Below are 15537 nucleotides of genomic sequence, written 5' to 3'. Positions count from 1 at the left end.
ATTTTTTTTTAATAATTTTTTATTTAAAAACTTTCAATCAAATTTCAATAACAATTATTATCTTCACCTTATTACACACTATAAATTTTTTTTTATTATGTTTAAACTCCATCTATATGTGTTAAGTAAAATACAATTATTTATAATATTTTTTTAAATAGGCGTTCTTTTAATTGAATTTAATTTAACAACTTTTTATTTTACTTTGAAACATTTATAATGTAACCTTGTTTAGCTAGTATAAATTATGATCTTTTTTATTATTTTTGTTTAATATTATATTGTCAAGATATTTTATTGATAATATAATAATTAAAAACTATTATTCATGTATATTCACATATTGATTTCAATCAAAATAACTATTTTTTTTTTAAATTTAATGTTTTTTTTTTAGAAAAAAAAAATGATATTTCTGGGAAAATTGAACATTAACAAGATCATTTTTTTGATCATTTTTGTAATTAACACTTTAATTGAAATTGGTTATTGTAGATCTAAATCATGTAATCATCAAGATATTTGGCTTATTCCAGGAAAAGCAGATTCATATTGTAGTAAGTTTAAAATATTAATAAATATTATCTAAAAATCTTATTAATAGCAAGACCTGGAGCAAAAAAATTAATTGAAATTGATACAAAACATGTTCATATTTCTCCTGCTGTTGTAAGATTTCCTGGATGTTTTACTGTTGAAATTAAAAATATCAAAGTACTTGACAATCAACGTTATCTCGGTCACTCATTTTTTGCTAAAACTGAATATCAATGGTTGAATGTAAGAGAATTTGGTAATTTAAAATGTCAAAATGCTTCAAATAATGGTTGTGATGGTTATGGTAATAATTGTTATTATTGTGATGTATGTGAAAGTCTCCAAGAATTAGATAAAAATGGAAATAAAAAACAATCACAATTATCAGAACAATTAAAAGGTTTAAATTGTCCCCAAACTCCTGGTTATTACACATTTAGAAAAGAATTTTGTTTTAATGATTGGTCAGCATTTGATGCTGATGGTGATTGTCAGATGGATTTTATGCAAAATGATAAATCAGACTACAAATCAGTATTGTCGTCACTTCAACAAATCGGTTATGTAAGTGTAATATTTTTTAAAGTGAAATATTTTATTTAATTACTATTTAGGGAACTGTTGTCGCAAAAATAAAACTTGCTCTTAACGCTACTTATGATATTGCTGAAAAGAAAGCTATCAAAGAAGCTCAAATCGAAAAGACAGTATTAAAAGAACTTGAAGAAAGAAAAAGAAATTGGGATGTAAATAAGGGACAATTTGAAAAATTTCAACAATGGTATATTAATTATAGAAAAAATGTATGGCATAAGGATGAATATTTACCATGGTTATTATATGAAAATGAAATGTCTTGTTTAAGATTAACATTTGATGTCTGTGAACGTATTCCTAAAAAAAGACCTTTTGGAAATGGATATTTGTGCGAGTAATTTAATGAGGATCTCTTTTTTATTATTTAAACAAACATTTGCAATTTTATTTGATTTTCTTATTAATTGTGTAAAAATAATCTTCACTATATCATTTTTGGAAACATAACACATAATAAAATGATATATCAAATTCTAATACTTAACAATTTTTTTTTATAATTTTACCAATATATACAATATATAAAAATTGATTAATTTTATGATTAATATATATATATAAAATAAAAAACAATTTATTATTTTTAAATGTTATCATTATTGACAAAGTACAATGAATATAAATTGTAATTTACTAGAAAAAATATTAGCAATTATTATATATAATATAAAATCTTTTCTTTTTTTTAAATGCCCATAAATTAGAAATTTTGTTTGTTTCTTTAAAATGATAAAAATATATATATTTTTTTAATAATTATACATTACAATAATGGTAAATTTATATTGTTTGGTATAAAAGTTTTGAAAGAAAATTTTAAAACACAAATATGCATTAAAATTAAAGATTTTTGCGATAAGTAAAAAAAATTATATAATTTTTTTGTTTAAAGAGATCCTAATTGATTAACTTTATATTCCTACATATAAATCTAATTATTATTAATTATGTAATAAATTTATTGTTTAATGTAATAATTGTTTTCCAGGTTCATACTCTAAACCAGGATCAAACTGTTCAAGAACGTAAACATTATCACTTGAAAGAAGACGTAATTCTGCTGGTGGATTTGTTATAACATATCTTTTATTACTATCTGGTGATGCTTGATCATGTAAACGATAAAGTCCAATACATAACTGACCATAACGTTTTAATGCTAATGAAAACATTTGACCATAAGTACTTGCAGTACCAATGCCTTCATATGGTTGATCAGCTAGTGCTATTTGTGATATTCGACAACGATCTCTATTTGCTAATGTTTCTTGAGTACTATAACCACCTCTTAAACCTGCCCCTTCAGCTAGTATTAATTCAAGTTCTGGTGTTGCACCACCAGTTACTAATGTTCTTATTAATGTTAATGCTGAATCATTAAAATATGTCTAAAATGTTATAAATATATTTTTTAAATTAAATTAAATAACATACAGTACTCATTAGTGAATCTAAAACTGATATTGCAAATGCAGTACCACAAGCAAATGGTTGTGTAAGATATAATTCAGTATCAGGATCATCATCATCGTCTTGATCTAAAAATTGAACATTTGAATCATTAACAAGTTCTGTTATCATTGGAACACTTGTACCAAAACGAACACCTTTTCTATGTATAGATATTGGACTACCTAATGGTGAAACACTTCCATTATTTATTCTAGCATGACCAAATCCTAATGTATCATCAAATTGCATTGCTTTAATATTTAATGAAGCTAAAATTGATTCTTTATCAGCTAATGTTGGATCTTCATTAGGATTTGGTATTCTAGCTGATATTATAACACACATATCACATAAATTTATATTAACTGATCTTAAATCAGCTCTTGATAATGGTGAACCATTTAATATTGATATTTTTGGAAGATTATGTAATGTTTTCCATTCTCTTTTTAAATATTCTACATCACCTACTATAACAACATGTTTTAATTCATGATAATGAAAATTAGAAGCTCTTAATGGCATTACAAAATTTCTTAAACCAATTAATGGGCTATCTTTATCAGCAAATAAGCATACTACAACATGTCCATTTAATACTGTCATAGCAGCTTGATGTCTATCAAGAATACATTCTTCAATTGGTCTTGGTGGGCACCAATGAAACATTCCTGTAGAATCATATTTCATATCTTGTTGTTCAAATTCTCTTGTTATATCAAAATCTCTTATATCTGGTGAACCTGTCTTATCATATACACTATATTTAGGTCCTTTAGACATCATTAAATCAATTATTGGTTTTCCACTATTAATTGCCATACCCGGCCTTGGTGTATCAGTAACATTAACCATATTTTTTCCAACTTTTTTTGCTAATTGTACTTGTCTTGCTCCTTTACGGAATAATGAAACTATACAAAAAAAAAAAAATAATTAATATAATCTAAATAAATTTTTATTATACTTACAATTTCTACATTTACACTTTTTTATTAATGATGCATCAATGATATCTGCATGACATTGTTTACACCAATAGAAAGCTCTTTTTACTTCATCTGCAGATTGTGCAATAAAAAATCCCTGTGTTTGTGGTTGAATTATTGTTCCAGGACCAGGATTAATAGCTATATTACATTCTTTTTTTTCATCATCCTTAAGTTCTATTGCTAATAGTAATAATCCTAATCGAGTGAAAAGAAGACTAAAAAAAAGATAATTATATTTATAAAAAATTTAAATATAATTTTTAATTTTTTTTAAAATTTTTATAAATCTTACTGTGCCGCCTCAGAAAAAGATAATCCTGCAAAACTGTGTGATAAAGTATCTGTATACATTTCCATTCCAGCTCCACAAAGATATAAATTTAACCAATCTGGTGTATGTTTAGACTAAAATTTTTATTTTTTTTTCAAAATATATATTTCATAAAAACATAAAAAGATATCTTCTCATCCATTTGTTTCAATTTTTTTAACATCAATTATATATAATATATATATTTATATATTAGACTGGACTTATTTTTATAACAAATTTTTATATATATATATTTATATATATGTTTTTTAACTTACTCAGAGGCTTCCTGAAAGCCCATTCCAACATATGCATGCGAAAGTGTTTCTGTATACATTTCCATACCAGCTCCTCTTAAATAATCATTTAACCAAGACGGTGTGTGAGGAGACTAAAACTTTTGATTTTATTCATGCTTTCAATTTATTAATAATATCAAAAACACTTTGCATTTCAAAACCACATAAACATACAAACATTCATTAAAATAAATATAAACTTACTGTTTTAAATGAACGCATTGCAAATAAATTTGCCATCATTGTAGAAAAACCTGGTGCTAAACATGATTGAGCAATAAAACCTAATTTTAATTCTGCTAAACAAATAACATCATCACCTCTCCTCCAATCCCATGATGGAATATTTAATAAATATGCTTTGTTATGATATTGCATTAATTGAACAATAACACGAATATCAGATGAATAATTTTTTATTGAAATTACTCGCATTATATTTGCTGCATCTTCAGCATCTGGATCACTAGAATATTTATTAGCTAATACAAGACATGCATCAGCTTCATCAACTTTAACACGTGATAAATCTATTGAATCCATTACTGTACCGGTAAAAAATTCAACTTTAGTAAAATGTCTTTTAAAAAGACCTTCTAATTCGAGATCCGGAGGAACTCTATGTAGAAAAACTACTTCAACATCAACATCTTCACGATCTTCGTGAAGAAAATCTTGTAGAAAATGAGAAACCGATTCATAAGTAATATAACCACATACAACAATATGCCTATAATAAATAAATAATTATTTTCTTATCATAAAAAAATAAAACTCTATATTAAAGAAATTTTCTTTTATAATAAATTAATTATTAATTATAAGTATTTTATTTTCTTTCTATTACCTATAACTTTTACTTTCTATTACTTTTTAAAAATACATATTATAAAATTTTTTAATAAACTTAAAACTTAAAACGTCATGTCTATAAAAGCTTCTTTTTTTTAAATCTAAAAAAAATAACTAAATTATTGTAATATAAAAACTTATAAGTAAATATATTAAAAAAAATTGCCCTTTTATAATACAATTAGACATTAATTTTAATTAAAAGAAAATTTTTTTCTAATGTTTTAATACTTATAATATACACCCTATACCACCTAATTTTTAAATTTTTCCTATTAAGATATTTCTTTAATATAGAGTATATAATTTAAAAAAAAAATTACTTTTTTCCATGTTCTCCTTTATATTCTCCACCATATTTTTGCCTTGATCCTATAAGATCTGCTATTTCTGGTACATAACTTGCAAACATAGCAAGACCACCAAGAATGAAAAATACCATAAAAATTCTTCCCAGTATTGTTGTACAATAAATGTCACCATATCTATAAAAAAAAAATTAGTTTTTATAAAATATTATTTCTTTATTATATTAATTTAATTTTTATATATAATATTTAATATTACTAAGTAAAATTAAATTTTTTTTCATTGTTATTTCTCTTATGTATAATAAATAAATAAAAAATTTTTTAATTTAGAATTGAAGTTTCATTGAATTAAATTTTTAAATTATTATTCTTTAATATATATATATTTTTATATATTGTGTAAAATTAAATTATATTTTTAAAAATAACTTACCCAACTGTTGACATTGTTACAAGTAAGAAATAAACACAATCCCAGTATGTTATTCTATGTGTATTGACAAAATTTTTAAATGGATCACCACTATTTTCAAGAACATGAATAAATCCAGCACCTGTCAAACAAACAGAAATAAAAATTGATAATAATTGTGTTAATCTAATTGATGATGATGTTTTTAAAACATTTAAGTATTGAAGAATATCTGGAATAGTCATTAATCTAAGAGCACGACAAAAACGAAGACCAAGCCAATTTCTTTCTAAATATATTGCTACAAAACTTGGTGGAATTGTAAGATAATCAACAAATGAGTATACTTCTAATAAAAACCAAACTTTGTCTGATGCAGCTATAAATCTAATAAAAAAATAGATGAGAAAAAATATATTAAATCCCAAATCAATTTGTTGTGAAGGTGATTCTAACCATGAGACACATGTTTCAACTTGAAAGTTTGGATGTGATGTATCATAGAAATATATTCCTAATGATCCGACTGATAAAACAAATACTAATACAACAAGAATTCTTCCTGTCATACTTTGTCCTGATATTAATTCACCAGCCCAATCTTTTGCTTCTGTTACCCATCCTAATTGTACTTGTTCTTCTTTCATATTTAATCTTTCAAGTTCTTTATTATTTACAATACCTTTTAATGTTTCACTAACTTCCTCCTCTGGTACCGGTTCAATAACCTCTCTTTCTGGGCGTTGAAAAAATAAATGTGCTACAACTCTCCATATGACAACAAAGAACATTGAGACACAAAAAGTTACTATGCTATAATAAAAAATGAAATTATTTTTAATGACATAATTTAACATGTAAAGTTAATTATAAATATATTATCTTTTTTTACTTTATACTATAAAATATTAATTAACAGTCTTCTTTGATATTAATGAGAAAAGATATTTTTAATTTATTCTTAAAAAGATAAATGTATCATTAAATATTTAATAATTATTTCTTTTAAATAATTATAAGTTTTCATTTTTAAAAAGCTTTAGTTAGTAGGAACGACTAATTAATTTTAATGAATTCCTTTTTGACAAAAGAATTTCTTTTAAAATTTCTAGGTAAATGAAAATTATTTTAACATTCTTTTTTTGTTTCAAAAATAAAGAAAAAATAATGTATATCTTTTACTTAAAATTTATATACTAAAAATAATTATTGTATATGTTATTAAGAAAAAAATATTTTTGTTTGTATGATAAAATTAATTTTAAAAAATATTAGTTTTAAACAAAATATATAAGTTAAATTGAAGAATAATTATAAAAAAAAAAGTATACATATATAACGTAACATTATAATTTTTTTTTAGTTATTTAAAAGAATTATATTATACAATTTTTTTAACATACCTAGATAATAAAAAACACCAATACTTTCTTTGTTCAAGGCACTTTCGTTCATCTTCTGTAATATCTTGAAAGTTTCTTGATATATTACAACCCATCATAGGATACCCATAAGGACCAGCCGAGAAACCTTTTGATCCCGTATTTCCTACACCACCACCTTGATAATACATATCCGCCATCTTTTATTTATTATCACTTTTTTATTTACTTTTTTATACTACTCTATGAATATTTAATATTAGTATATTTTCATGGAGAAAACCTTAAAAATAATGACTAAGAATTTAAAATAAAATATATCAGTATATATATATATATATATATATATATATTTAGAGAAAGTAAAAAAAAAAAGATTAACGTTTCAATAATTATAAATATCTTTTAACAATAACCACATCGACAAAAAATATAGAAATAGACTAATTTAAAAAAAAAAATATTTAAAAGATAAAAATGTGGGTATATATAAATTTATGCTAAAGTAAAATATATTTATATATATAGTCCTATCTAAAAATATATTATATATATTGATAATTATTCAATAAAATATTACTCTTTAAAACATTTTAAGCTATTTTATGGCAAATGAAAAAAAAATAATATAATCGCAATAAAATTAAAAATGCTAAAAAATATATTTTTATTATAGTTTTTATTGTAATAATTTTAATAATATTATTACTAATATTCTATAAATATTTGAATTGGTAGATGTAAAGTTTTATAGAAAATTTTAAATAACTTTTAATAAATAAGATGGCACAAACTATAACTGAAAGCACACAATATATATGTTAAAAATTACTATTTTCCAAGGATCACTTAAATATTTCGTAGATTAAAAGAATATTAAATTTAAAATAACAAATAGTGAATATAAGAATTGTCAAAAGATGAAAAAGAAAAAAAAAAAGTTTTACGTTGTATGTTGTATAAAAAAAGGAATATTTATCATAAAGATGGACTAACAATGACCTTTATATATGATTATTTGTAGAAAACATGTATATTATAATTAAATATAAGTTATATTTTAAATTGTACCTCATACTAATATTACACAATATTTTGCACTTTTTATTACCAATAGTTGTAGGAGAAAAATATTATGAATAAGAATAATTTATTAAAAAAGATTTTTGAACATTCATGCTACTTTATTTTATAAGTATTTTAAATTGTTTTAATGTGTTATAAAATATTTTATTTTTCTAACTAACACTTCAATAATAATGAAAAAATTTAAATACTTATCTATAACTTTTATAACTTTTAATAATTTATTAAATAAATATGTTGTGAAATGATATAAATTAATATAATAAATAAATAATTTGATTATTAGTCAAAAAAAAAATTTCATTTATAAGAGAAATATGTAACAAAAAAAAAGATATAATATCTTTTATAAATTAATAAAGTTTAATCATATTGTTAGATTGTAAAAAAAAATAAACGCTAAAATGATAAAAGAAAGTTTTGTTATTAAAAATGGAAAAAAACATGTTTTCATTTATAAAAAGGTATATCTTTTAATTTTATCATTTATACCTTCTATTATATATGGTGTTTAGTTAAAAGTTTTTACGCTAATAAAAAAAATATTATTTTTAATATATTGCACATTACTTATTATAAAAGAAAAATATATATATATATATATTTATTATTACAAGAAAATTTAATGTTTTAATGCATATATGATTTGTTACAATAAAAGAGCATTAAGTTATTTATTCTTATAATATGTTTTTTTTTAATGGTAGTAAAAATATAAAATAACAGATAAACGTTAATGAATAAACATGGTAAATTAAAAATTTTTATTTTTATTTTGCATAAGTAACAATTGGTACGAGTCATTACAGATAAATGATATTGGTTCCAGGGAATACTTATTTATATGTTTGGTAGAGTTAATATCTTTGGTACGTTACTTACACTAAGCAATGTCCACTGGTTCTAGCACTATCCTCTTTTATAAGCAACATTAACAAGAGCTCCCAGTAAAATTCACTTTTCCCTCTTTCTTATCTTATTCTATTATTCTACATGGCTAACTTGATATTAAAGGATGAAGTAAAATAAAAGAGCCGGTGATAAGAATAATGGACGGTTAGGTTCAAATCCCACTATTATATAAGTAAAAGCATTATATCTTATGGTTAAAGATTGCCATTTAGATAAATGGTCATTGGCTTTATTATCTTTAGGTTATATTTTTATAACAATACAAGTATTATTTTCAATTTTCTTTTTTTTTTTTTTATTTTTACTTTTTTGATATCTAATACGAAAATACTTATTACTCAAATAATATACTTTTTCTTGCATTTAAATAATTTTAATCATTCAAAAAGTTAAATTTACTTTATTAAATTATATATAAATTTTGGTATAATTTGACAAAATAAATTTATACATTTTTAAAATATTCTTTATCTTTCAGCATATTATTATAGAAAAAAAAATATATTAACATTTTATAAAATTTAATTCATCAAAATTTTTAATTAATATATTTGAGTAATGAAAATTTATATATATATATATATATTTATATACTTAAAAATATTAATTAAGCCTATTTGATTAAACTTAAATATTCTAAGATATTAAATATTTTATGGTAAATTGATATAAAATTTCATCAAACTTCAAAAATGTCCTAAACATAAAATAAAATTTTAAATATTATATTTATTGAGAAGATAATTTGTAAAGTAAAAGAAATCTTTTAAAAACAAAATTAATCATTTTGATTTACTTTTAAAAATGTAATATTTTATATAAAAAGAAAATTTTTTCTTAATTTTAAAATATTATCTTTTATAAGTAAAAGATAGAAGAGCATAAATATTATATAAAAAAATATATATATATTTTATAAGAAATAATTCTAAATATTCCATTTTATTTTAATATATTATGTTTAAAATTTTAAACTCACAAAAAAAAAGTATTATAAAAAGAAATCTAAAAAGAATATGAATATCATTTATTTTCTTTTTTTTTATATATAATTTTTAGTCTTATTAAAAAGAAAGAGAAAACGGTGTTTTTGACATAAAAATTTTTTGTCGTTTTTATTAATCATTTATATTACCAAAAAGACGTTTCTTGACAAATTGAAAAGTGGTATAATAATGGATATAAAAATATTTTTACTTTCTTTAAAAACATTTATCTACTTGATATTTTTAATAAATTTTAATAAAGTTTGAAAAATAAATAGCGTTAAAAGCATGCATTAGACATTTGTGTAAAGATATATAAATTATTGTGAAAATACGAATTAGATATATAAGGCTCCGTAAATATAATACTATTGACAAGTTTTACAAAAGTTATTCAAATAGAAGAGTGTACTGATAAAATAGAATAATACATTAACACTAAAGTTTGAAATTTGATTATTTTATTTTTAAATACAAACTTCTCATTAGTTTATTTTGGTATTTTGATAAAAGAAAACTTATATATAATCAAGAAAATAATTTTAAATAAAAATTTAGAAAAAAAAAATAATTAAAGAAAGATAACAAAATAAAGAAAAAAAAAAGATAGACATATATATATTTTTTAATTATTATAGTGTAAAAAGAAAAATATTTACAAATATGTGTAGATATTCACTTATAAATTAAATTTATTTTTCTTTTCGATTATTATAAAAATATTAACAAAAATTAACAAAAATAGTTGTGATAATTTAAGATATATAAATACATCTTCTTCCACTTAATCTTGCTATATATTTTTGAAAAAAATAAAAAAAAAAAAAAAACTTTAAAGATTGGATAAAAGATGTAATTGACTTTGATTATAAACAATATCAATCATAAATTATAAATGAATAGTCTTTTCAAATGCATAATTCTTGAAAGTTATATTTTTTTTAATAATAAATTTTTAAAAAAAAATATATATTATTTTTCTTTATATTTTTTCTAAAATAAATTTCTGTTGTAACAGATTTATAAAAAAAAATTTTTTTTTTTTTAAATGTACTATACATTATAGATATTATTTATTTTTTAACAAAAATATCTCCAATTTCATACTACTGAATACAATTTATTTCATTGTATTATGATATGTTTTTCATCTTGTGTCATTAAAAAATATATAGAACATAAGAATGGTTTATTTTTTTATTTGTTTATAATTTACATATAAATTATAAGCATTTTATTAATATGTAAATAAATGTTAAAGAAAGGGTAATGAGATGCAAAAAAAAAATTTTTTTATTTTTTTTTTATTTATAAAAATATTTTATATAAAATATAAATGTTAAAAAAAATTAAATTTAAACTTCTTTTAAAAAACTATATAATTTGTTTTTATGACATAGAATGTACCTTACACAAGGTGTTATTTATCGCACTTTCTTAATAATATTACTTTCTTTTTATTTGTTACGTGTAAATAAAAAAAAACTGTTTATATTAATGTTATGACCTGTCTAAAATTTTTTCGGTTTCTTTTGACGGCTTATTTTATAATTAAATTAAGTGTTTATTAATAACTTTTATCCAATTAAGTATCTATTCTTTTTTATATGATTAAGATTGTGGTTATGAAAATTTCTCTATATATCATATTCTAATCTGGTCATTAAAAGGAGATGTAAAGAAGTATCTTGAGTGTTCTGATGCAATTGTAATGAATTAAGTGGTTGTGCCGAAAGTGTTAAAGAATATATCATGTCAAGATATTGGCACTTGATTAGACTTTTAAAAGAGATTTAATAAATATATATATTTAAATACCAGGCCACTCATTAATCATCTTAAATTGCCTCTTTTCAACTTTTTGTCATTCTGATATTGAAACTATTGAAGATCATATTATTATATAAAGTAGAAAATTAAGCTATGTGGCAAATTAAAGACAGATGTTTATATTACGTTGGAATAATAAATCTTTTGTAGTGTGCTAGGTAATATAAAGAAAAATCCGCTCTTGGCATATATTATCTTATTTGAAATATTTGATAAAACAAACTTTATATATTTAATAGGGGGTTTATATTATAAATATAATATTTGTTAGTATAATAAATAAAAGTCATATTATTATAACCTCATTCAAATTGAACCAAGACATTTAACAATTAAATAAGAAATTATTGCTGGCTATTAAAAAATAAAATAAATCAAATAAACCTGTATGTTATTGTTATTTAAAGAAAAAATTTTTATTCATGATTTAAGAAGTAAAATAAAATAAATTTGTTTAAATATTGTTTACTTTAATAATAAATTGATAATATTTTATATAGTTAGTAATAATTTAAATAAATTATTATTTATGAAATTCTATAAATCATATATAATATTCTTTCTTTTTGTATTTCAATTGAATATATTATTTAACAATAAAAATTTGAAATAAAAAATATAATAATAATATAAAAAAAAAAACAATAAAATAGTTAATAAAACTAAAATGATAATTAAAAAAATCTGTTTTTTTTTTAATATATATATATATATATAAATAAAATAGGTCTTATATCATTCGCCAACTGTCATATATGTAATGTTTTTACAACCTTATGGATTATATTCATGGTAAGTTTAATAACATTTAAACTATGAATGATCATATATAAATGGTAAATATATATATCAAACTGCCATTTGAATCTAAGCTTCTGTTACTTTTTAGTATGGACAGATTTGTTTCTTTATTTAACAATAGACAAATCAAATTTCCCATCATCATTAAATAGAAGAGGGTGATTGGACTATAAAAGATACATGTAAATGTCAACGTTTAATGAGATGCGAAATAAGAAATTTTATTTATGTATATAATAAAGAAGAGGAAGTATGGTTTGATACTTTTAAATGTCTTTATTTTATTAAAAAGTTATTTAAAAAGATAAAATGTTATTTTTTTTTTATATCATACATTAAAATTAATTTTTTTTAATATACATTACAATCATCATTAATAAAAGGTAATACTTTAAGTGTTAAATACCATTAATATATGTTCTATTTTTTTCTATATCCTTGACAAATCAGACAATTAAAACTTTTAGAAAAAAAAAAAATTAAAGTGTTCTTTTATAATTTATATAAAAGTTTAAATGTATTAAATTTATAAATCTTTTTTTTTTTCAACTAAAAATTTTAGTATCATGCTGTTAAAATTAATTTTTATACATAAAATATTATAAGAATTAGATTATTTAATCTTATAATGAATTAATTCTATCCATAGTAAAATGAATCATTTTACTAATTAGTTATTATTTTAAAGAAATTTAACATTTTTTTTATTATATATTTGAGACATTTTTATTAATTCTAAAATTACTATTTAATTTATGTCTAATATTACTTAATATCATATCTTATTTGAAAAGAAGTATTGATACTATTTACATGATTTAATTAATAGCTAATGACTCATTAATATCATCATTTTTAGAAATATTAACAATAATTTATTATAACTATAGATTGATCATATTAAATTATTATTTAACAATGATACTCCTTATTTAAATTTTTATTAAATAATAACAATAATTTATATTTATATAATTAAATTTATTTTAATAATTAAAAGTTATTTTGTTATATATTATTTTATAAAAAAAAAATTATTTTATAAAAATATCTTTTATTTTAATTTAGAAAAACTATAATATTATTTGTTTAATTTTGTTAAACAATATAATTACAGTATTTAAATATTTTATCACATTTAACTTAAAAGATGCTTTATTTAATGAGGTTAAATACAAATAACGTTACAGTATATATTTGTATTTTAATGAAATACTACATATATTATAACATTTTTAAACATTTTAATTGTTTGTCTAAAATAAACTTTTATTAGTATTAGACTACCAAACAATATTTTTATTTATACATTTTTTTATATTAAAAGAACACTATTTTTGATAACATTAACATGTTATAATTAATTTTAATTATATCTATTTGTATTCTTTTAATTTCTCACTTTTGTGTCGTAAAAAAAGTATAATAAAATTGTGATCATACACATTAAATGATGAGTAGGTTATTTCATCAGTTCTTGGATTCTTTTTATTCATTATTAAATTTTATTGAGGCAAAAATTTTATTACAAATATAATAGTATATTTTACAAATGTATCATCTTTAAATCTTTAGAGAATTTTAATTTTTCAAAACTTTTACTTTTTATAATACTTTATATTATTATAAAAAAGATATATATTTAATTATGAGAAAAAAGAATTATTATAAGAGATGTTTATTATAGTATTAGTCCAATTGTTTTGTAACATTATTTTTTTTTATTCACCACGCCTTATTTAAGAATGTTGTTTTAACAATATATTATAAAAAAACACTACAATGATTGATAACTTTTCTTATTTTTAAATATGTTATATTTTATTTTTTTTTATATCAATTGATTATTAGCATAATATATAAAAAAATGTAAAATTATTATATAAAATAAACTTTAGATATAATATTTCAAAAAATAAAAAATTTATTATATTTCTTAATAATTTTTACGTTCTTTTTAAGTATAATATATAAAGCAGTTAAATTTGATATTTATTACAAAAGTATAATATCAATTTATATTAAATTATTTTGAATTGATTTATAGGTAATAAAAATGATTAATTTTTTTTTGTTATTATATGGTTTATAATTTTAATACAATATTAAATTATTTTGTAATACATAAAATAAATTATATATAAATTTAATAATATTAAAATTATAAGATTCTTCTTATTTTACCGAATTATACATATATTATGCTTTTAAATATATTTGTTAAAAAAAAAAAAGTCTTTTAATAATAAGATAGATGTATAAAGAATATAATGTTTAGAACTCTAAAAGGTTCTCATCTTTAGTTGTGCCGATACTTACCTCAATTATATGACCAATCATATTTAACCAATCATCTTTTACTATTCATCCCTCCCTCAAACTTTGTTATACTTTTTAAATGTTACATGCATTTCTAAAGTTTTCATTATTATTTACAACATTTTCAACAATCAAATAGCATAAACAATATATTTTCTTGGTTAAAAATTATATCTATTCAAACTTAACAATTAAAAATCTCTATATATATTTCTTATATTGAATATTTATATAAAAAATATTACAATTTTTTTTAATTTTAAGTAATATATATTTAATTATATTACCTATATTTTTTATTTTACTAATAAAAGATTTTTAATTTTTTTTTTTAAATTTATTTAAATTTTTCTAGTTTCTAAATTATTATATTAATATCTAATTTTTATAATATTTAAATTATTTAATACATTTGTTGTACTAAAAAATATTATTTTTTTTTGTAGAAAATTTATC

General features: G+C 19.7%; 2 protein-coding genes across 2 annotated transcripts; one reads left to right on the top strand and one right to left on the bottom strand.

Moving 5' to 3' along the window:
- Positions 1-406: 406 nt before the first annotated feature.
- Positions 407-1472, top strand: SRAE_X000214700 (Hypothetical protein; the record flags this gene model as incomplete). Its single annotated transcript, XM_024644485.1, has 3 exons — positions 407-557; positions 605-1101; positions 1152-1472. 3 exons carry the CDS (start codon positions 407-409, stop codon positions 1470-1472), a joined length of 969 nt encoding a protein of 322 aa, XP_024499618.1.
- Positions 1473-2099: 627 nt separating this feature from the next.
- Positions 2100-7347, bottom strand: SRAE_X000214600 (Calcium-activated potassium channel subunit alpha-1; the record flags this gene model as incomplete). Its single annotated transcript, XM_024644474.1, has 8 exons — positions 2100-2522; positions 2569-3500; positions 3558-3793; positions 4170-4282; positions 4395-4920; positions 5366-5527; positions 5787-6578; positions 7169-7347. 8 exons carry the CDS (start codon positions 7345-7347, stop codon positions 2100-2102), a joined length of 3363 nt encoding a protein of 1120 aa, XP_024499617.1.
- Positions 7348-15537: the final 8190 nt, after the last annotated feature.

Source organism: Strongyloides ratti, scaffold srae_chrx_scaffold0000004 (assembly GCF_001040885.1).
Source record: "Strongyloides ratti genome assembly S_ratti_ED321, scaffold srae_chrx_scaffold0000004".
Taxonomy (NCBI): Eukaryota; Metazoa; Nematoda; class Chromadorea; order Rhabditida; family Strongyloididae; genus Strongyloides; species Strongyloides ratti.
The sequence above is the reverse complement of the archived record's forward strand: the minus strand, read 5'-3'. Positions and strand labels throughout refer to the sequence as shown.